This window comes from Hyla sarda, chromosome 3, assembly GCF_029499605.1.
Source record: "Hyla sarda isolate aHylSar1 chromosome 3, aHylSar1.hap1, whole genome shotgun sequence".
Taxonomy (NCBI): Eukaryota; Metazoa; Chordata; class Amphibia; order Anura; family Hylidae; genus Hyla; species Hyla sarda.
In genome coordinates, this window is record NC_079191.1 from 417,495,446 (window position 1) to 417,518,245 (window position 22,800).

The 22,800-nt window shown below is 44.3% G+C and overlaps 1 protein-coding gene across 6 annotated transcripts in view; it reads right to left on the reverse strand.

Moving 5' to 3' along the window:
- The window catches only part of LOC130363031 (spermatogenesis-associated protein 7 homolog), a 228,185-nt gene that overhangs the window by 22,588 nt on the left and 182,797 nt on the right, over positions 1-22,800 (reverse strand). For all 6 annotated transcript variants that reach the window (XM_056568328.1, XM_056568329.1, XM_056568330.1 and 3 more), the window contains 3 exons: positions 19,130-19,518; positions 16,440-16,494; positions 14,276-14,313 (listed from right to left, as the gene is read on the reverse strand). In XM_056568328.1, coding sequence (XP_056424303.1) covers positions 14,276-14,313; positions 16,440-16,494; positions 19,130-19,518 — 482 coding nt within the window. The remainder of the gene's footprint in view (positions 1-14,275; positions 14,314-16,439; positions 16,495-19,129; positions 19,519-22,800) is intronic.

A 22,800-nucleotide genomic window follows, 5' to 3' on the forward strand; every position in this document is an offset into this window, starting at 1 on the left:
CCACCCAGTTGGCAGGCAGTATCCCCAGATTAGACACCTATCCCCCCCAGCTGGTATTTTTGTAGTTGGGATTCAGGGCAGCACCTTCCCCCAGATAAGGGCCAGCAGTTACAGGTGAGCAAATTCTGGCCACAAAAATGGGAGCCAGAGGCCAAGTGTTTTTACTCTCTGCCTCCTGCTCCACTGGCTCTCGCACTACCAGCCCGACCGTCCGACAGGGCGAGTGGCCCCTGTGCAGCTGAACCGGCTGCACAGGCGATATGTCCGCCCCTCACACTGAGATCACACTACACCCCCTACATCTGTGATAGCCTGGGGTAGTAGGGAATATGGGAGTGTAGCTGTGCGATGACTAAAGAGTGTCTGGTTAACCCTTGCTATTTGTGACACCAGGGTGAGGGCTCCTCTGTAATTCTTGTCCTACCGCCATCCTTCCCAAGAGCGATAGGGAGGTAGAGAATAATTGAATGTCCACAACCGGAGAGTTTGCTGAAAACAGTTGATACTTTTACTGAAGATTTTATGCAAGCTTCATAACCGGAACAGTCTCTATACAAGCAAATTCTCTTGGAGATTGACAAAGGTTGGGACCTTAAGCAATTTAGAGTCTTTAGGATGATATGCGCTGTTCCACTGGATTTAGGGGATTTAGTTGCAGTCCAGTAGTCACACTAGCTTTAGCGGGGATTAGGTTAGAACTCGCGGTTTAGTTCAGCTGAGGCCGGTAGGTTTTCTGGCCTAGCGCATCTTTGAAAGTTGCGCAGATCCATCCTACTAGTCCGGCATCCACAAGAGCAACAACCCACAGAGCGATCATTGGCTGCAGCTCCCTTATATGGGTAGGGGCTGGCCTTAAGCTGATTGGTCCAATACTTCTGTCAATTATCTGTACAAAGAGTTATGGGTAATCATGTGACCCAAGGCCCTCCAAAGGTCCTCCAACATACCATAGAGAAATCAACACAGTCACATGACCGAAGATCCTGCGACGCTACCAAGGTAAGCATACTAATATACATTATATTAAATATATACATCTAAACATTACAAAATTAGAAAAGAAAAGAGGCGACTAGGGGCTGTGCCACCTGGGGGACCCTACCTGAACGTAGTAACTCTGACTTTGGGAGGTTGGGGGGTAGTCGTCCAGAGATTGTGACCCAAAAAGTTGCAGCCTAGGGGCGGCAAGTCGGTGGAGCGAAGGGGAAAAATAAAAAGAGGTAAGGTAAGAGGAAAGGAAAAGAGAAAGAAAAGATAACAAAAGAGGAAGGTTGTATGGTGTGGTGTGTGTTTTTTTATTTATTATTATTTTTTTTCTTTCATTCCCTTTGTTTCTTTCTCTTCTCTTTTGCGTTCTCCCCTCCCCCCCCCCCCCTTGATCGGGTACCCCTTGGGAGGAGATGGTATGGCGGTGTTGTTAAAATCTGCTTGTTGTTGCATTAATTTAGTTTCCTCTACTGATGTTAACATTTAGAAATAAGGGAGGGAGGGGTTAATAAAGGTACATATAGAAGTCATGAATGGGAGTGAGGAGGCGGGGGGGAGGAGAGGGAGGTGATGGGAGGGACTGCAGGCCTCAAGTAGTAAGGAAAAAGGAAGATGATGTAATGGGAAGGGGGAAAAAAAAACTCTGACTTTGGGGACCACCATACAAGGTATGGTATGCAATATGGTACCGGGACACCACACATCCTTAAGTCATGCTCTTCTCCTCTAGACCCTCAGGTTGAACTACACCCCCTAGACCCTCAGGTCATGTTCCACACCTAAGCCTTCAGGTCATTCTCTGCCCCTAGGGCCTTAAATCATGTTACCCCCCTAGACTACCCCTAGACCCTTGGGTCATGCTCTGCCTCACAAGGCCTTCAGGTCATACTACACCCTCGTAGACCCTCAGGTCCAGCTCCACCCCCCACCCCAAGCCCTCAGGTCATGCTACATACCCCTAGACCCTCAAGTCATGTTACACCCCCTCTTGACCCTCAGGTCATGTTTCACCTCCTAAGCCTTCAGGTCATGCTCCACCCTTAGGCTCATAGGTCCTGTATTAGCCATAATACAGCATATACGTTTTTGTTCCGGAGTGCTTTCTTAAGGCTTAAGCGGATGAATCATTGATATAGGCCCATGAATGAAAAATAAAGTATTACTGTGACCCCAAAATGCCAATAAGGTGCTATTCTTTCAGTGTCAGGCTAGCTATCTCATTTCTGGTACCTTTGCAGGCCCAGGTTGGTTACTGTATTGTTATGCCCGTCACGTGCCTGGTACTTTCCTATAAGAGATGAATGCTGGCACTTTTACATTGTGCCACAGAACTACTCAGTTATTTTCCCCTTTTATTCTCTTGTTTACAGAAATTGTGATTTCCTATGATAAATGGGCTAAGAACAAGGAAACAATCATATGCGACTGAGCCGTAATTGAAGAGATCTGACACTTCATTATATGTCCGCACTGCGCCAATTCATCATCCTCTATGTATTGCCATGCAAGCCTAGATAGGACTATTCTTATTATGCATGGCTTATTGTTCTCATTCATTCCCCTGTTCTTGCAAAACTACAACTTCCAGCATACCCTGATAAACTGGCAAAGACTTCACTTTAATTTCTGTAAACTACAGTGGTCCCTCAAGTTACAATATTTAATTGGTTCCAGGACGACCATTATATTTTGAAACCATTGTATGTTGAGACCAGAACTCTATGGAAACCTGGTAATTGGTTCTGAAGCCCCAAAATGTCATCCAAAAATAGGAAAAAGTGAGGATTAAAGAAAATAAGTAGATAACTAATATAGATAAAGCAAATCCTTACATATAAAAGTAAGAAAGATCTGCTGGGAGCTGTAATCACTGTCTATGTAGAGGACAGGAGCTTCTTCAGGGTCCTGTACAAAACACAATTTCCTAAAAGAGTAAAATGGAGCCACCCTCACCTGGTGTCCAAAGAAGCAGATAACCGTGGCACAGGTAAAGAGTACAGAACATGTTATATACCACCCTGTACTGTAGGGGGCGCTATCAGACAGCCAGTCAGTGAGTGCACTTTAGGCATAAAGGTGTTTTACCAGTGAATTCCCATTTGATTGGTCAGTTCTTCCAGTCATTGACGTGTTTCACAGATCTGGACTGTCTGTAGAATTGTATGTTGAGTCTGGTTTCAAGTTACAATGGTCCAGAAAAGACCATTGTATGTTGAAACTATTGTATGTTGAGGCCATTGTAAGTTGAGGGATCACTGTATAATCCAGAAGTCCGGCCATGTAGGTCGGGCAGCCTCCTGCCAAGTGGTGAGAATGGAGTAAACACAGCAAAAAGTCCGAATTTTTTGAGAACGTCTCTCCCATTAGGATTTGCTGCTCTACCATTGGTGTATCTAAATTTCACCACCATTTTTAGAGCACACATCTTTTGTGCATTTTCTACATTTTGCTATTGTGGAATAGCGGGGTGCAATGAAGGGCAGATGTTGTAACCTTGGGGGCAGATGTTATTAACCCCTTCTTGTTGTGATGCCAGGGAGTGGTTTAAAAAAGAAATACAGTGACCCCCCGACCATACGATGCTCTTTTATGTCGGGGCCATCGCATTAAGTGCTATCCGGCAGCGCCAAATGCTTAAGCTGCTGCCGGATAGCAGCTTAATGTTCCCCGTGTGGTGCGGTAAGTATTCCTTACCCCTCCACGATGCTCCGGGGTGCCCTCCGGGTCCAGCGCTGGTCTTCCGGTGTCTTCTCGGCCCTTTCCGATGACGTCAATACGCTGCTGCGCACGTCATCCAATAGGAATGGCGTACGCAGCGGCGTAATGACGTTGCTACGCAGGCCCAGTAAGGCCTTGCGGAAGACTGCAGAGGACCGGAGAAGACAGCAGAGGACCGGAAAAGACAGAAGAGGACCGGAGAAGACAGCGGAGAGCCCAGCGGAGGCCCGGGGTCACCATCGGGAGCGGCGGGGACACCATCGCGAGCGGCGGGGACAGGTGAGTACAGCTTCCTATACTTTACATTGCACGAATCCCTCAACATACGATGGATTTGACAAACGATGGCTCGTTTGGAATGAATTACCATCGTATGTTGAGGGACCACTGTACATTTTTATATTAAGGATAGTGCCTAATACTTAACTTTTAATATAGTATTGCTTAAAATATTCACCAAAAAACGTGAGCCCTTTAATAAAAAGTAAAGATGAGCAGCAGCAATGATATGAAGCGTTAATGGACAGCTGCTGTCTCTGCAAAAAGCATATACCTGAGACTCCTCTCAGGATTTACATACCGAGATCTGCACTTAGTTATATAAAGATGTATACATTGCCTGCAACGCGTTTCTATCAGCTAGTTCAAGAAAGAAAGGGAGGGGGGCTCAGCTAAAGAGATATATATGAACCTGGGTGCTTAACCAACATTATATGAAGCCAACACTACAACAAACCCAGAAATAATGTACGAATGGAAGCACACCAAAAATGATTCAATTAATGCAAAATATAACAGTCTTTATTAGGAGCACTTGATTGACATAGCAAAAAAACACACAACACAATAATGACAGACACAAAGGAAATATGTTTAAAACCACTTAAAAAGGCCCATATCGGGCCACACCACACAGATGAGACATGATATATGTCTCATCCGGACCAGGGCTAAAGAAATCTGACTCTACTACCACAAATAAAGTGATTGCAGTACACTATGCCCCTGTCAGACCTATATCACACAATAAAGTGACATATGCAAAATACGCAAAATGAACCTATATACAGAGGTGTCACAATGAACATCAGAGATGACAAGGAATCTCTAGAAATAAATTGCCAAGCAGTCAATGAATGTAAACAAATGAACTAGAGATGCCAGCAAAGGATGCCTAGATAAGGTCAGATAGGAGGCAAGGTCTGCACAAGGTGGGAGCAAATATCACCCATACGCCCGGGTCCGAAGAACCTCCACGCGTTCCTCAGGAGGAAGTCACTCAGTGACGGAACGCGTGGAGGTTCTTCGGACCCGGGCGTATGGGTGATATTTGCTCCCACCTTGTGCAGACCTTGCCTCCTATCTGACCTTATCTAGCTCCAGCAGCTTCTGCCTCCACAGCCTCTATCATCTCCTCCGCTAGCTCCAGCATCTCCTCCACCACGAGCTGCCGCTACTACCTCAAGAATCCGCCTGTCTCTTCCTGAGAAATTTGATGGGGACTCTAAATTGTGCCGTGGGTTCCTGTCCTAATGTTCCCTGCACCTCAAGATGATGTCGGACCAGTTCCCCCAAGAACTGTCTAAGGTGGCTTTCGTGGTAAGTTTGTTTTCTGGAAAGGCTTTGTCCTGGGCCACACCGCTTTGGGACTGCAATGATCCTGCCATTGCTTCCATCCAGTCCTTCTTCTCCGAAGTACGCAGTGTCTTTGAGGAGCCAGCCCGGGCTTCCTCAGCCGAGATGGCTCTATTGAATCTTGTCCAAGGGAGCTCTTCAGTGGGCGAATACGCCATACAGTTCCGCACCCTCGCCTCTGAGCTAGCCTGGAACAATGAGGCCCTCTGCGCGACCTTCAAGAAAGGTTTATCCAGCCACATCAAAGATGTTCTGGCCGCATGAGAAATTCCTGTTACTCTGTCTGAACTCATCCATTTGGCCACCCGCATTGACATGCGTTTCTCTGAAAGACGCCAGGAGCTTCGCCAGGAAAAGGATCTTGTTCGCACCAGGCAGTTTTCTCATTTGGCACCTCTCTTCCAGTGTCCTTTGCAACCTGTTCCTGTGCCTTCCGCCGAGGAGGCCATACAAGTGGATCGGTCTCGCCTGACCCAACAAGAGAGGACTCGCCGCAGGAATGAAAACTTGTGCCTATACTGTGCTAGTACCGAACATTTCCTGAAAGACTGTCCTATTCATCCTCCGCGTCAGGGAAAACGCACGCACCTAGTTAACGTGGGAGAGGCGTTGCTAGGTGTGAATTCTTCCTCTCCACGACTGACTATTCCTGTGCGGGTTGCTGTACCCGCTAATACTAATACTTCCTTCTCCGCTGTGGCCTTTCTGGACTCAGGCTCTGCAGGAAATTTCATTGAAGCCTCTCTCGTCAACAGATTCAATATTCCTGTTACCCGTCTCGTCAAGCCTCTCTTCATTTCATCCGTGAATGGAGAAAGATTGGTCTGCACCGTGCGTTACCGCACAGAACCTCTGCTCATGAGCGTTGGAGTTCACCATCATGAAAATATAGAATTTTTTGTTTTGCCCAACTGTACCTCAGAAATTCTTTTTGGCCTCATCTCGCATGAAAAGACATGCTGATAAAAAGAGAAGAATTCCTCCTGTCTTTGCCCCCAGTGACAAAGTGTGGCTCTCTGCTAAATACATCTACAAGTTTGGACCACGGTACCTCGGACCATTTAAAATAAAAAATCAGATCAATTCTGTCTCCTACAAGCTCCATCTTCCTTCTTCTCTTCGTATTCCCAACTCTTTCCATGTTTCTCTTCTCAAACCTCTCATACTTAACCGCTATTCCCCCAAGCTCACCGTTCCTGCTCCTGTCACTGGGTCCTCTGATGTCTTCTCTGTCAAAGAGATCCTCACCTCCAAGTTCGTCCGAGGTAAAAGATTTTTTTTAATTGATTGGGAGAATTGTGGTCCAGAAGAGAGGTCCTGGGAAGCTGAGGCCAATATTCTGGACAAGGAGCTTATCCACAAATTTCTTGGTTCCAAAAAGGGGGGAAGCCTAAGGGGGGGGGGGGGTACTGTGACGCCGAGCGCTCCGGGTCCCGCTCCTCCTCCGGAGCGCTCGCAGCGTTCTGATCTTGCTTTCAGCGCCCCGGTCTGACTCGCTTACCGGGAGTGCTGCTCTGTGTCCCCACGGCGGGGATGCGATCCGCGCGGCGGGACGTGCCTGCCCGCGGGTCGCATCCCGTTCCACTCACCTGCCCCGTCCTCCTGCTCAGTCTTGGCGCGCTCGGCCCCGCTCTCTAGGGCACCGGGTCTCTCAGATTTAAAGGGCCAGTGCACCATTAATTGGTGCCTGGCCCAATCAGTTCCAATCACTCCCTACACTATATAATCCCACTTCCCCTTCCTGTCCTCGCCGGATCTTGTTGCCTTGTGCCCTGAGAAAGCGTTTCTGTGTGTTCCCTAGCCTGTGTATCCAGACCCCTTGCCGTTGCCCCTGACTACGAACCTTTCTGCCTGCCTTGACTTTCTGCTATGGTACGTCTGACCTCGCCTTGCCTTGTCCTTGTGTACCGCGCCTGTCTCAGCTGTCAGTGAGGTTGAGTTGCTATCGGGTGGAACGACCTGGGGGTTACCTGCTGCAGCAAGTCCATCCCGCTTTGCGGCGGGCTCTGGTGAAAACCAGTAACCTCTTAGATTCTGTTCCCCTGGTACGGCCCACGTCATCGCCTCACTGACACAGAGGATCCACTCCAGTGTCCTTCCTGCATACCAGTCCGGATCCTGACAATAATATAATACATTATAACTTATTCTTCAATAAGGGAATCTCTCGAGGGGCCACAAAAACAATGAACTTTAGGAAGGCAAAGTTTGATCAGCTCAGAGAAGCCCTTAACAATATAAAATGGAATATTGTCCTCAAAAACAAGAATACTGACACTAAATGGGAGACTTTTAAAAATATCTTAAATTATCATTGTAATAAATATATACCTCATGGGAATAAAAGGGTCAGAAATAAAAGAAAACCAATATGGATGAATAAAAACATTAAAGAGGCAATGAAGGACAAAAATAAAGCATTTAAAATACTAAAACAGGATGGCAGTGAAGAAGCATTAAAAAGCTATAGAGAAAAATTTTAAATATGTAATAAACAGATAAAAGGCCCAAAAATAGAGACAGAAAGATTCATTGGCAAAGAGAGTAAAACTAACCCCAAAATGTTCTTTAACTATATAAATAGCAAAAAGGTCAAAAATTAAAGTGTGGGCCCCTTAAAAAATGATGAAGAAGAAACTATAAAACGGGGATCAGGATAAAGCAAATATATTAAACAAATTCTTCTCCACTGTATTCACTGAGGAAAATGAAATGCCAGGTGAAATACAGTGTGATAAGGTAAACTCCCCAGTACAGGTCACCTGTTTAACCCAGGAAGAAGTACAGGTCACCTGTCTAACCCAAGAAGAAGTATAGTGCCGCCTACAAAAAATCTAAACAGACAAATCACCAGGTCCAGATGGCATTCACCCCCATGTTCTAAAGGAATTAAGTAATGTTATAGACAGACCCCTATTTTTAATATTTCGGGACTCTATAGTAACAGGGACTGTTCCCCAGCACTGTCGCATAGCAAATGTGGTACCCATATTTAAAAAGGGAACAAAAGGCGACCCGGGGAATTATAGGCCTGTTAGTTTAACCTCCGTTGTATGTAAATTGTTTGAGGGTTTTCTAAGAGATGCTATTTTGGAGTATCTTAATAAAAATAAATGTATGACCCCATATCAGCATGGCTTTGTGAGGGATCGGTCCTGTCAAACTAACCTGATCAGTTTCTATGTGGAGGTGAGCTCCAGACTGGTCCAGGGGCAATCGCTGGATGTCGTATATCTGGATTTTTCCAAAGCATTTGATATGGTGCCTCATAAAAGGTTGGTGCATAAAATGAGAAGGATGGGGCTAGGGGAAAATGTGTGTAAGTGGGTAAGTAACTGGCTCAGTGATAGGAAACAGAGGGTGGTTATTAATGGTACTTATTCTGATTGGGTGACTGTTACTAGTGGGGTACCACAGGGGTCCGTCTTGGGTCCTGTTATGTTTAATATATTTATTAATGACCTTGTAGAGGGGTTGAATAGTAAAGTAACAATCTTTGCAGATGATACTAAACTCTGTAAAGCGGTAAACACAATAGAGGACAGTGCACTGTTACAAATGGATCTGGATAGGTTGGAGGTTTGGGCTGGGAAGTGGCAAATGAGGTTAAACACTGATAAATGTAAGGTAATGCAAATGGGGAGGAAAAATCCGGGCTGGGGTTATGTATTAAATGCGAGAACACTTGGGACGACTGACATGGAAAAGGACTTAGGGGTCTTAGTTAACAGTAAATTTAGCTGTAGTGACCAGTGTAAGGCAGCTGCTGCCAAGGCAAATAATATCATGGGTGCATCAATAGGGACATAGATGCCCATGACAAGGAAATAATTCTACCGCTGTACAAATCACTAGTCAGACCACACATGGAATACTGTGTACAGTACTGGGCACCAGTGTACAAGAAAGATATAGTGGAGCTGGAGAGGGTTCAAAGACGGGCAACCAGAGTAATACGGGGAATGGGAGGACTACAGTACCCAGAAAGATTATCAGAATTAGGGTTATTTAGTTTAGATAAAAGAAGGCTTAGGGGAGACCTAATAACTATGTATAAATATATCAGGGGACAGTACAGAGATCTCTCCCATGATCTATTTATACCCAGGACTGTATCTATAACAAGGGGGCATCCTCTACGTTTAGAGGAAAGAAGGTTTCTACACCAGCACAGACGGGGATTCTTTACTGTAAGAGCAGTGAGACTGTGGAATTCTCTGCCTGAGGAGGTGGTCATGGTGAACTCTGTAAAAGAGTTCAAAACGGGTCTGGATGCATTCTTGGAGAGTAATAACATCGCTGGTTATGTATACTAGATTTATAGGGACAGAACGTTGATCCAGGGATTTATTATGACTGCCATATTTTGAGTCGGGAAGGAATTTTTACCTCTAGTATGAGGGTTTTTTGCCTTCCTCTGGATCAACTCAGTAGGTACTCATTAGGGATATAGGTTGAACTTGATGAACTCTGGTATTTTTTAAACCTCATGAACAATGTTACTATGTTACTTACCTCGTTAGCGTCGCAGGACCTTCGGTCATGTGACTGTGTTAAATCCTCTATGGTATGTTGGAGGACCTTTGGAGGTCCTTGGGTCACATGTTACCCATAATCCTTTGTAATGGTGATTGACATCAGTATGGACCAATTAGCTCTAGTTCAGCCCCTGCCCATATAAGGGAGCTGTAGCCAATTATTGCTCTCGTGGATGCCGGACTAGCAGGACGGATCTGTGCAACTTGCAAAGACACGCTAGGCCAGAAAACCTACCGGCCTCAGCTGAACTAAACCGTGAGTTCTAAACTAATCCCAGCTAAAGCTAGCATGACTACTGGACCGCAACTAAATCCCCTAAATCCAGTGGAACAGCGCATCTTATCCTAAAGACTCTAAATTGCTAAAGTCCCAACCTTTGTCAATCTCCAAAGAAAGCTTGCATGTATAGCAACTGTTCCGTTTATGAAGCTTGCATAAAATCTTCAGTAAAAGTTACACCTGTTTCAGCAAACTATCTGGTTGTGGATATTCCATTATTCTATACCTCCCTATTGCTCTTGGGAAGGGTGGAGGTAGGACAAGCATTACTGAGGAGCCCTCACCCTGGCGTCACAAATAGCAAGGGTTAACCAGACACCCTTTAATCACCCATATACCCTACTCCCCCAGGCTATCACAATCAGCTGATACTTCCGGCTACTTCTGCTGGTGCCGGCTGAGAACGGCGTCTGACCTCATATCCTCCCGGGCATCAGCGTCATTGCATATGGTAACTCTGCCCCTGCCTGATGTCATTCAGGGGGAGAGACCATGTATGGTGCCGGATTCGACACTCACACATCCGATGCTAATTGGATGTCAACGGGCAGGAGAGGAGGCTTTGTAGTTAATGTATAAGTGAGTTTCTTGGCAGAATGTATTTTATTTTAGCTAATCAGCTGATGATCCTGCATGTTCCTCCACAGATTTGCCCCATATTCCTGTGATATATATGCTTTTTTTCGTCCACAGGCCTTCTTTTCTAGGGGCATGGGGGCAATTTTAAATGTGCCTAATGTTTGATATATTGCATAAGTCCATATAAGGATACTCATATATATATATATATATATATATATATATATATATATATATATATATATATATATATATATCTCTTTTGCAGCTGTCCAGAATTATTAGAGAGTTTTTTTTAGATCTTTTGATTTATTTTGCATTCCACTTGTGTAACATATCAAATGGTAAATATAGTGGTTTTATACTCATGTGCCTTCCTGATGACGTCAGCGACAACTAGCTGATAGAAACGCGTTGCAGGCAATGTATACATCTTCATATAACTAAGTGCAGATCTCGGTATGTAAATCCTGAGAGGAGTCTCAGGTATATGCTTTTTGCAGAGACAGCAGCTGTCCATTAACGCTTCATATCATTGCTGCTGCTCATCTTTACTTTTTATTGGTTAAAGGGCTCACGTTTTTTGGTGAATATTTTAAGCAATACTATATTAAAAGTTAAGTATTAGGCACTATCCTTTATATAAAAATGTATCTCTTTTTTGATAACATGCTGGATAGATTACACCTAGTGTGGTCAATGGGACCAAAAAAATCTCCATAACTATATATACAGGGCGTGGTTTAGCCTTAACCATCCGAAGGTATACAACTGGTCCTGGGCTAGGCACAGGGCAATAGGGCAACCAATGCCAAGTTACAGACAATGGTAGCTTTACTGGTGGTAGACAGATGACACAGTTTATGCAGTAAAGTCAGGGCCCAAGGAGGTGACCAGTGACACAGGGGGGACCTCGCAGGCTTGCTGGGACTTGCAGTATGTAGAGACACTTTAGTGCAGGCCACGGTGACTATATAGTAGACTTGACTTTACTGACTTGACAATTGACCCTGGGGACATGCAGGGACTCTGCCTGACAGGACAGAAGGAAAGTATGGGGCCACATCATCCTATACTGGGACACCACACTATTAGTACATGAAGCATGTCCGTTCATTACAGATACAATGGAGGAGCCATTACAGGCAGAGACGCTACAGGACAAAGCCCAGAAATCTAACCGGGCGACATATGAGATTATGTAAAATGATGGATTTATCAATCTATTATGTTGATTTATTTTTATATGCTCTAAGTGCATTGTGGGTATAATAGTCTATTATATATAGAGGTTGTTCCGTCATGTACATGACACAGGGAAGAAAATCACTCGCTATTATGTTCTTTTATAACTTAATGGGGATAATATTATTTAAGCAGCCGAGTAAGATATAGTGGCTACGGGCTACAGGCATCGGTCAACGTTCATCTATGGAGATTTTTAGCTGCAAATTATTGTTTTTTATAACCATTAATAGAACTTTTGTCTTCTGTGCTGATGTATTGTTTAGTAGAGTACCCTCATTTTTGGTTGACATGGCCAGTGGTGCGACTACAGACTACACTCTTGGTATGGGCCCAGGCTAGATCCTGTCTCTCCTAAGTGCTAAATTCAGTCTTCAAGATTGCAATGGAAATAGGGTTGCCCCCTTTCTTGCAAAAAAAAAATACTATCTATGCTAATTTGTATAATTAATTATTATGCGTAACATCACAGGATTCACATATGCGGGGGACATTTTTGTACGGTTCTGACCGTATAACTTTTTTATTTCTCCTATACGGGCCTGTATGAGGGCTAATTTTTTGAACCCCGATCTGTAGGTTTTAACCGTACCATTTTTGTTTTGATGTGACTTTTTGATCGCTTTTTTTTTTCATTAAATTCGGCAGTTGCAGTTAGTTATTAACTACAATTCCCAGCATGCCCTAATACAGCCTGTGGCTCAGCAGCTGCCCCAAACGAGAACTACAACTCCCAGCATGTTGGACTATATAGTAGTATATAGTATAGGTCATTGTTTCCCAACCAGGGGGGCCTCCGGCATGTTGGCTGTCCGGGCATGCTGGGAGTTGTAGTTTATCAACAGCTGGAGGCGCTCTGGTTGGGAAACACTGGTATAGTATATGGTGCAACATTTTGGGAGTTGGACAATTGGTTGGATAATACTGGTAAACTGGTATACTGGTAAAATACTGTCAGGGAGGTCAAAATACCGGCTGTGCTGGTAAAATACTGGCCAGGTGGCAACCCTAAATGGAAGGCACTGGATGGTACTGTAAGCAAGAACCCTCGGGTGTGCCCCTTTGTACTGTGTCTGTCAGGTGAAAGTCGGGGTGCCCTTGTTATTGTCAGTGCAGATAACCAGACACAAGAAGACGAGGAGAAGGTACAACGCAATTTTACATGGAAACAGTTGGCTGTTGTTACCGACAGTTCTTAAAGGGATACTCTGCCCCTAGACATCTTATCCCCCTTTCCAAAGGATAGGGGATAAGATGTCTGCTGGGGACCCCCGCGATCTCGGCTTCGGCACCCCAGACAGAACTTCGCGCCGTGCTGGATGACTGTCGATGCGGGGCAGAGGCTCGTGACATGATGGTCACTCCCCGCTCATGACATCCCGGCCATGCCCCCTTAATGCAAGTCTATGGGAGGGGGTGTGACGGCCGTCACGCCCCTCCCATAGACTTGCATTGAGGGGGAGTGTCCGTGACATCACAAGCAGGGCGTGGACGTGATGTCATGAGCCTCCGGTGCTCTAAACGAATGTCGGGTGCAGCAGGGAGATCCCGGGGGTCCCCAGCCGCGATCAGACATCTTATCCCCTATCCTTTGTATAGGGTATAAGATGTCTAGGGGGGGGGGGGAGTACCCTTTTAACTCTCACACTGGTGACACTGAAGGGGTTGCGTAGGTACAGAGGAGAGGTGCTGATTCAATAAAGCTTTGTACTCAGTGGTCGGGTCTATTCCAGGACTTCTCTTGGTCCCCAGTAGAGAATAGCCTTGTTTCTCTACTCTGTAGGACTTAGAATCTTGGTGTTCTCTAGCTTAAAATATTCTACGGCTGACTGTTCAGAGTTCTGGGGTGTAGTACACAGGGATCCCACACCACTTACTTGGCCCAGCTGAGACTCATTGGATTGGGCGCATCCAGGTGAGAAGTCCCAGATGTAGGTAGGTGACTGATCCAGGACCAGAAATAAGTGTTGATCAATTTTTCTTGCAAAATAATAATTGAAAAACTTCTCTCTTACGCTACCTGTGCTTGTTATCCTGACAGTGGGTCTTGGCTTATTTAGGAATGCAGCCTTGCCTCTCTGTCTTGGTCTCTGACTACTCTATACATTTTTTTTACTGGGATCAGGCACTTCTATATCTTTGCACCCTGTGGGGTCATCTTGGTACATAGGTCAGTTGTATAAGGACATCATATTAGTAACATAAAATTGTACAAGAAAGATAGAAAATGACAACTGTATTTACAAAATAAAAAAAAGCAAATGAGTAAAAATGTATCCCTATTACCACTTACTTGGTTCTTTCCGCCATGTTCCACCACTTTTCCGTCTTCTGCAAAAAAAATAACTAATTGAACCTATATGCTTTTTTCTATAGTATTATAATAATTATTTTTTTTTTATTAGTAGAGGTTGCTTGTTTGACCAATATTATTTTGCTTTGATGGAACCCCCAGTCATCAGCTGTAATTATGGAGAGCCTGTCAACAGGTGTTCAATTCTCCTGCAGCACCCCCACAGGTGGAATGAAGCATTACACAGTGCTTTTAGAACAAAGCTTGTGCCAAGTAACAGATGACTTTCTATTAAGTAATGGGGCATGTCAGCATGAGTTTTCTTAACCAGTCATTTTGGAACCAACCAAAGAGATATCAGTAAGGACTGGAAAGAACTGTGTCTTGAAGTCGCCCAATTTCTGCAGAATGCCATTATGACTGTTTTTTTCACTGCTGCGTTATCACTCTTGTGGGGCAGTCTTATTGGAAAACCTTACCTAAGACCTCATCCCCTACCAAGGTTTGATCATCTTATCTATCTACACTTCTCAACATTGGAATTGCAACACCAAGAAGGACGAGCTGTAAGGTTATGCAAAAAGCATAAGTAAGGAAGTAGCAGGTGTCACTAAGATCTGCACCGAGCTCCAATGTGTGACATGTGGGAGGCATCAATGGTATAAATCAGACCAAAGGCAATTTTTTTCTGTCACATGAAACCTCAGAAATTGGATCAGGTCTGTTCAGTATGATTGTACAATACCTTCTTTTCAATGGCAAACCAGTTAACAACACTTGACACAACCTGACAGGAACACAATCCTTAATATATCAACGAGAAAAAACAACAGGAGGTGCGCCCCTAGTGAGGACCGTTTATATAAAATGAAGGAGATAACGCAAAGAAGGGTTCTTACCCCTAGGTGTTGCGCTCAGAGCACAACACCTACAGTAGCGTCTATATGCAGGAAATCAAATGGAACCGCTGCCACGAGGAACTTCCCGGTGTGACGTCAGTCCGGTGGATAACAGTGGAAAGAAATATGTGAACAAGTTCCTCTAAAGAAGGCGCTGGTACCCGGAGATGAAAGTAAACTTCTTTATTGGCAACGCGTTTCGATCCCGAACCGGGATCTTCGTCAGGCATTTGCCTGACGAAGATCCCGGTTCGAGATCGAAACGCGTTGTCAGGAACACAATCCTTGGACTGAGAAACCTTGATTGCTACACACGTAGGCTGAGATGTCCGGACTGCTTAACATTGCATGTTCCAGTGGTTGAGAAACCAACAAAAAACTGGATGGACAGCAAGAGGTGCACAGAGGTGAACCTCTACATGGACGGAACATTAGATTAGATAATTGGCTCATAGTGATCCGTTCTGTATTGCGAGTGGAACTACACATCACATTCCAGGGGTGTCAAACAGTGTCTACACAAACCATCAGAAGACGCCTGCATGCCATTGGGCTACAAGCCAGGCATCCAGCTACAGGTGTTCCATTGACCTCATGCAACCTCTATCAAAGGCTGTCATGAAGGATGGCAATGGAGGATGGAATGGAGGTCTATCCCACTTTTGTCTTGGATGCATTGATAGTAAGAGATTGGTCTGGAGACCATATGGGCCACACCATGAACTGGCCTTCACAAAGTAATGCTACATCAATCCTACTCCCGGGATTATGTTGTGAGGCTATATAATGTACGGTAGGTGGACACATCTAATCCTCATTCTAGGTACAGTAATAGGTCAGCTTGACATTGATTGGGTCATGGAACTAGTGGTACAACCCAGGAGTTGTTTTTCAATATGACAATGCCAGGCCACATGTTGCTTGTGCTACAGTGAGCAACCTACATTGCCTGAACATGCTACCACAGCCTGCAGCGACTTGTCTCCGATCCAGCACATCTGGAACTTCATTGGTCGGCAATCTTAATGATGTTAGCGCCCAAGTCCATTCAGCGTGGCAGAAAATTCCTCAGAGAGTTATTAATAATTCATTTATAGCATGCCATTATGAATTTCTGCACATAGCATTTACATTCGATAATGAATAAATCAAGATTTTTGGAATATGTTTTCTATTTTTTATGATTTGCATATGGTTAACATCTCTATCATAAAACTTTTTCTATTACTTTTTTTGTCTTTATAATAATAGTAATATATACTTACTGATGGAGGTGTGCGATTGATCATTTCCACAGGACCATTTAAATCTTCCAGGGACCTATTAGTTGTATAGAAACAAAAAGTCTATTACTGATGTTTATACTTCTAGATTAAGGGGAACCTGTCACATCCCAAAATTTAGTCCGATCTGTAGACATCATGTTATAGAGCAGGAGGAGCTGAACAGATTGATTTATACTGTAGTTTTCTGGGAAAAGTTCCATGATAAGTAGTCAACTTAGTGGTCCCACTCTGTCTATCTATAGACTGGTGGTTGTCGATCAATTAGAAGGACCGCCCACTTGACTACTTAATGAACAGGGATTTCCAAGAATAAATGACAAGTTATCCTGGAAATTTTCACACTAAACTATATATCATTCTGCTCAGCACTTCATGCTCTATAACATGATGCCTTTAGGCTGAACTGTATTATCAATGTCAATTGAGAAGACAGAAACAAGTGGTACTGCTAGCAACCACGGGGTCTAATTATAAAGGATACACATCGGAGGTTTACAACAGATAGGTACTTGTACAAGGGGTCCCATCGGCGGTGCTAGGTGAAACAGATTGTAGTCAATAGTAGAACAAACAAAGAACAAAATCACACCTGCACTCATCCTGAGGCCGGATGAAGCGCATAGTGATTGCGTGAAACCGCCGGCAGTCGCCTTTTCTGAGCGCTCCACATCTGATATGCCCGATCGTTGATTGGAGGCACCGTTCGAGTGAGGCCGGAGTTGCGGTACCCTTGCGGTGAGTGCAGGTGTGATTTTGTTCTGTATTATCAATGTGACAGGCTCCCTTTAAAATTATAGATAGATTCAAGAAACAGCAATAAGCTACTATATCATGCATGTTACCAATGTTTATCTGTCACCTATAACAAGGCCCGGGGTTCGCTATCCTTTGGGGCTAAATGACCTCTCAGGGAAACAGGGCCGTACACAGGGCTGCCACAGGCAGTCGAGCAGCTTGACATAGCTGGAGAGAGAGGCGGTGTGGCCCCTAAGCCTAGCAGACCCATGGTCTCACCTCTACGACTGTTTCGCCGACTCTCGAAGGAATTACAAAGGCATTTATTGTGAACATATGTGGTGGCCCAGTACAGGAGTTGCAACCCTGTACCCTTGCTGTCCTGTCTGGCGGACTCTATTGCAGTGACCCCTGAGTCCCCCCTTAATCTGTGTATCATAAATGGTTAATTATATCTATTGCATTGTCTGTATAATGTTATATGCCTTTAAATGTTGTTACCAAGTCTTGTAACCAGGGAAGGTGTCAGTGACCAGATGACTTGTGGGTGACCTATAGGACCCCTCCAAAGTCCCCCCATATAAACCCTGGGAGGAGCTAACTAGTAAGTGTATTGCAAGCTGAGGAACAGTCAAGACCTGAGAGAGTGTCTGGTGTCCTGAGGAGACCCAAGGCCTAGTCACGCAGCCACGCTTCCATCACCAAGTGCACTGCAGGTGAATGTCAAAGCCTGGTAAGCTACATAAGGGGTGAAGTCCAGCCAGTCCTAGTCAAGTCAGTCAAGTCTGTCTAAATTCAGCGTGGGTCTGCATAATTCTTTCCAAGTCTGTCTCCAAAGTCACTGGTCACCTCCTTGGGTCTAACTCAGCTGTATTGACTATTCCATCTGTCTGCCTCAGTTAATCTGCCGTTGTTCCGTAACTTGGCGTCGGTGTCATTATTTGCCCAGTGCCTTGCCCAGGATCCAGCGTCCATACCTATGGTGATGCAAAGGTGAACCACACCCTGGCGTCACAAATACAAGGGGTTAATGCCATCTGCCCCTAGGGTAATAACATCTGCCCTCATCACACCCTCACCACACATACAGCAGACAGCATTAGCTACACAGGCATAATAAGCCCTAGCAAACTCTATATTTAGCTTCTCAATCATATTTTAGGTGACAGTTACACTTTAGGGGTAATTTTATTAGGTAATTATTTTCAACTCCTATTTTTTGGGGACAAAAATTCACCAAAGACCAGAGTAATTCCTCCATGGCACAGGAGCAACTTAAACAGTTGTACAAGGGTAAAACCCCACCAAACAGCTTCCCATATCTCAGCTTCCTTGAGGTCTACTGCAATCACACCTAGTAGCATGTAAGAAGGACTATGAGACATGTGACCAAATGTCCCGGAAATGTCAATCAAAGATATTCTTAGTAAATAACTTTTTGCTGAAGTATCTACTTGATGGAGAAGTAAAGCTATTCTGGTAACATCATCTTCTGCGGAGAAGTAAATCTACTCTGGTACCATCATCTTCTGCGGAGAAGTAAATCTACTCTGGTACCATCATCTTCTGAGGAGAAGTAAATCTACTCTGGTACTATCTTCTACAGGCAAAAGAAGTGCAACCAGGAGGCCACTGCATTTTGACATATATTCAAACCATCTCTATACATTCCGTTCTCCATGTGGAGAGGGAAAGGGGGCATAATTCTAGTTTTCACTACAGGCAACAAAAAAAGCTAAAAAGACCTCTGAGTGAGAAGACCCTAGAGACCAAGCCTATGAAGAACAAGTAGCGCACTCTATAGTGGAAAAGGATTTCCAATGATAACTTCAATAGTGACTACATGTTATCATATGGTGGTCACCAAGATAGGCAACCAAAACAAACTTCACACTATACTTCCTGTTCACATTTGGGTAATGTCAGAGAGGTACCTGGACACCTTTGCCTTGTCTTGTCTTGATGATGTCCTTGGAGAGCTCTTATAGGTAGGTGCCATGTAATACCTGTACTTTGACAGGAAGGACTTGGAGGGTTTCTTCAGTAACCGCGGCTTGAATGGTGTCTTTGTGCTAGTGAAGCTTGCAGGGTGTTTGTCCAGGAGATCTCCGCTGTAGGTTTGCTTTTGAGGGTCATTGTACGGTTTCTTTTTGTGAGAACTTTGATAGACAGAAGTCCTGGGACTCGCATCTCTAAGCTCCTTGTCTATAAGGCCCATGACTTCTCTGGCTGTGAGGACTGGGGAGGAGGTTTGAGATCTTGACTCGTACACATCGAAAAGTTTTTCTGTGTCTACTTGGGGTTTTTTGTGTCCGTAATAAACCTGAAAAATGTTATACTTTATATTCTCAAAGTTTAGACTCCCTCATCCATGCTCATGATGGTACCCCACGTGACATCATCACACACTGTCCAAATAGCACTGTCATAGATAGAATAATACAACCAAATAGTGCCCAACTGATAATTTCATACAGTGTAAAAGTAACAGAGCCACAGAGTACGCTTAACATTAAAGGGGTACTCAGCCAGAATACATCTTATTCCCTATTCAAAGGATAGGGGATAAGATGTCTAATCGTGGGGGTCCCACCGCTGGGGACCCCCGTGATCTCTGCTGCGGCACCCCAGTCATCCTGTGCACAGAGCGAACTCTGGCCTGGATGACTGCCGACTACAGCTGCCACGCCCCCTCCATTCATGTCTATGGGAGGAGGCGTGATGGCTACATAGCAGCCGCCACGCCCCCTCCCATGGACAGGAATAGAGGGGGTGTGGCATGACGTCACGAACACAGAAGGTCCAAACTTCCATATTCCAGACGCTGCCGCTGTCGGCCCCGAGATCGCGGGGGTCCCGCCACTGGGGAACCCCGCGATCTCCGGGCCGGCAGCGGCAGCTGGATATGGGATAAGATGTTTTCCAGTGGAGTGCCCCCTTAAATTTGGTCAGTTCTAAAAATGTATCCTTATTATTACATTATTTAATTATTACTTATTATGTATCCTTATTACTCAGAACATGATGCACCAATAGTCTTGCTCATTCCTTGATATAACCAGTGCCCATAAAATACCGCCCAACAGTGCCCAAAAAATACTGTCATGTTATGTAGAAAAAATACTTTCATACAGTGTATAAGTCATATGGTGTACAGTGATCCCTCGACTTATGATGGCCCTGACATATGATCATTTCAACATATGATGGCCTCTCAGAGCCCATCGTATGTTGAAGGCAGCCTTGACATATGATGCTGCTGTGTGTCGGGGCCATCGTACAAACAGCTATCTGACAGCGCTGACAACTTCAGCAAATGACAGATAGTTGTATAATGTGCCCGTGTGCCCCGTTCTGCCTCCTGTTACTCACATGCTGTCCTGCTAACTCATACAGGCTTCCACTGTGAGCTCTGTGTAAGCCCCGCCCCCCCAGAGCAGCCATAGCCAATAGCCTGCAGCATCTTGCTGCAGGCATCCAATGAGCTGCTGGCTGCCCTCCCCTTCCTTTCCTATAGAGCTGTAGTCGGCAGGATGGTAATGGAGGACATTCTGTCCCCCCTGAAGGTATTTAAAGAACTGTACAGTACTGTATGCGATGTCACACATCACATACAATACATAGACACACTATACACCCCATACATCAATGTTTCCCTATCAGTGTGCCTCCAGCTGTTGCAAAACTATAACTCCCAGCATGCCCCGACAGTCAATGGCTGTACATGCATGCTGGGAGTTGTAGTTGTGCAACAGCTGGAGGCGCCCTGGTTTGTTAAACACTCCCCATACACTCCACATACAATGGTCATCCCAGAACCAATTAGCAGTTTCCCATAGAGATATGTATTCAACATACAATGGTTCCGAGGCCCCAGAACCAGTTACCATTTTTACATAGACATATGTACTCGACATATGATGGTTTCAACATATGATGGTTCTCCTGGAACCAATTAATATCATATGTTGAGGGACCACTGTACTTACCAGTCCACCTTACAGTTCCCCAATATTACTGCCATATTTAATAAAAATAACGCAACTATACCTCACATACATATACATGTATCGTGCATATGGTGGCCTGGTTATTCTTTATCTCACAGCAGCCAGGACAGGGGGCAATGTAATAAAATGTATGCTTCATATCAGAAGTCCCATACGCCTCCGCTGTGTTAGTAGGTTATTGTCCTCATTGTCTTCTATTATATACAAGTACTCATTATTGCTTTATTTCCCTGGTTACTGAAATTCTTATTACATTATAACTATTCCCTCTTCTTTGGTTATTCATCCTGTAATTTTAAGTAACCGTATTACCGTATATCACATTTGCTGTAGATCTTATTATTGTAATGCAGAGTAGTATATTGCAGCAATAACGTAGCGTCACTTGTTGTTCATGTTAGGATTAGTACAGGATATAAATCATAAGACTTGATAGATCCTGCTGTGTCGTAAGAATCAGAACCTGAATAAGATTATTATACAGAGAATATATAATAATCATGAACCTCTTCTGAAGTCTGTTTTGTAGGGCTAAGGGGTCTCCTGCAGAAATCCCTTATTCCTCAGTCAGTCTCTAAACTGGAGTACAGATGTGGGAGGTGGATATCCCGGCAGGGGTTTCCTTTTCCTTCCAGTGGAAATCCGACTGCGGCAATGTAGCGCTACACCGGCGTGATGACACAGGAGTTGGGTGTAAAGTAGTAGTACTTTTTATTAGTAATAATAAAAAGTGACATACAGGGTTGGACTACGCGTTTCGGTGGGGCTCCCTCCATCCTCAGGTCCAGGGAGGAAAATGGAATTATGGAATTTGTAGTCAAAAAAAGAAAACTCAAACAGGAAATACCAGTTCACAAAAAAGCTAGCCACAGTGTTATGGTAATTTCACAACATCATTTAGCCCCAAGACAAGTGCAGATCCTTCCTAAACATGTCCATTACTGTCTGCCAGGTATGTACTAAAATCACCTTATGGTGGATAACCCCTTTAAGTATTTTAGGTGAAAAATTTGGATCAGTGGTTGGTTTGGTCAGAAAATTGGGGAGCAGTAGTTCGGTTGGAAAATTTTGGGGTAGTAGTTTTGATGGAAATATTTGGATCAGAAGTTTGGATAATCCATTTTGGAGCATTAGTTTGGATGGACAATTTTAAATCATATGTTTGGATGGACAATTTGAAATCATATGTTTGGATGGACAATTTTGGTACAATTTTAGTTCAGAGGCTTGGGTTGAAAATGTTGGACCAATAATTTGTAATAGAAAAATTTCCAGTAGTATTGTGGATGGACACATTAGGAGCAGTAGTTTGTATGGAAAAATTTGAGGAAGTAGTTTGGAATAAAAAAAAATTGGATTAGTAGTTTTGATTGACACCTATGGGGCAATGGGTTGGATAGACAATTATGGTGCATTAGGTTGGATGGACAATTTTGAAGCAGTAGCTTGAATAGGCTAAATTTGGAGACATCATTTGGATAGGCAATTTTGGAGCGATAACATATAGACAATTTTGGAGCATTAGTTTGGGTGGAAGACTTTGGAGCAGTAGCTTGGATGCAAATTTTTTGAGCAGTAGCTTGGATGCACAATTT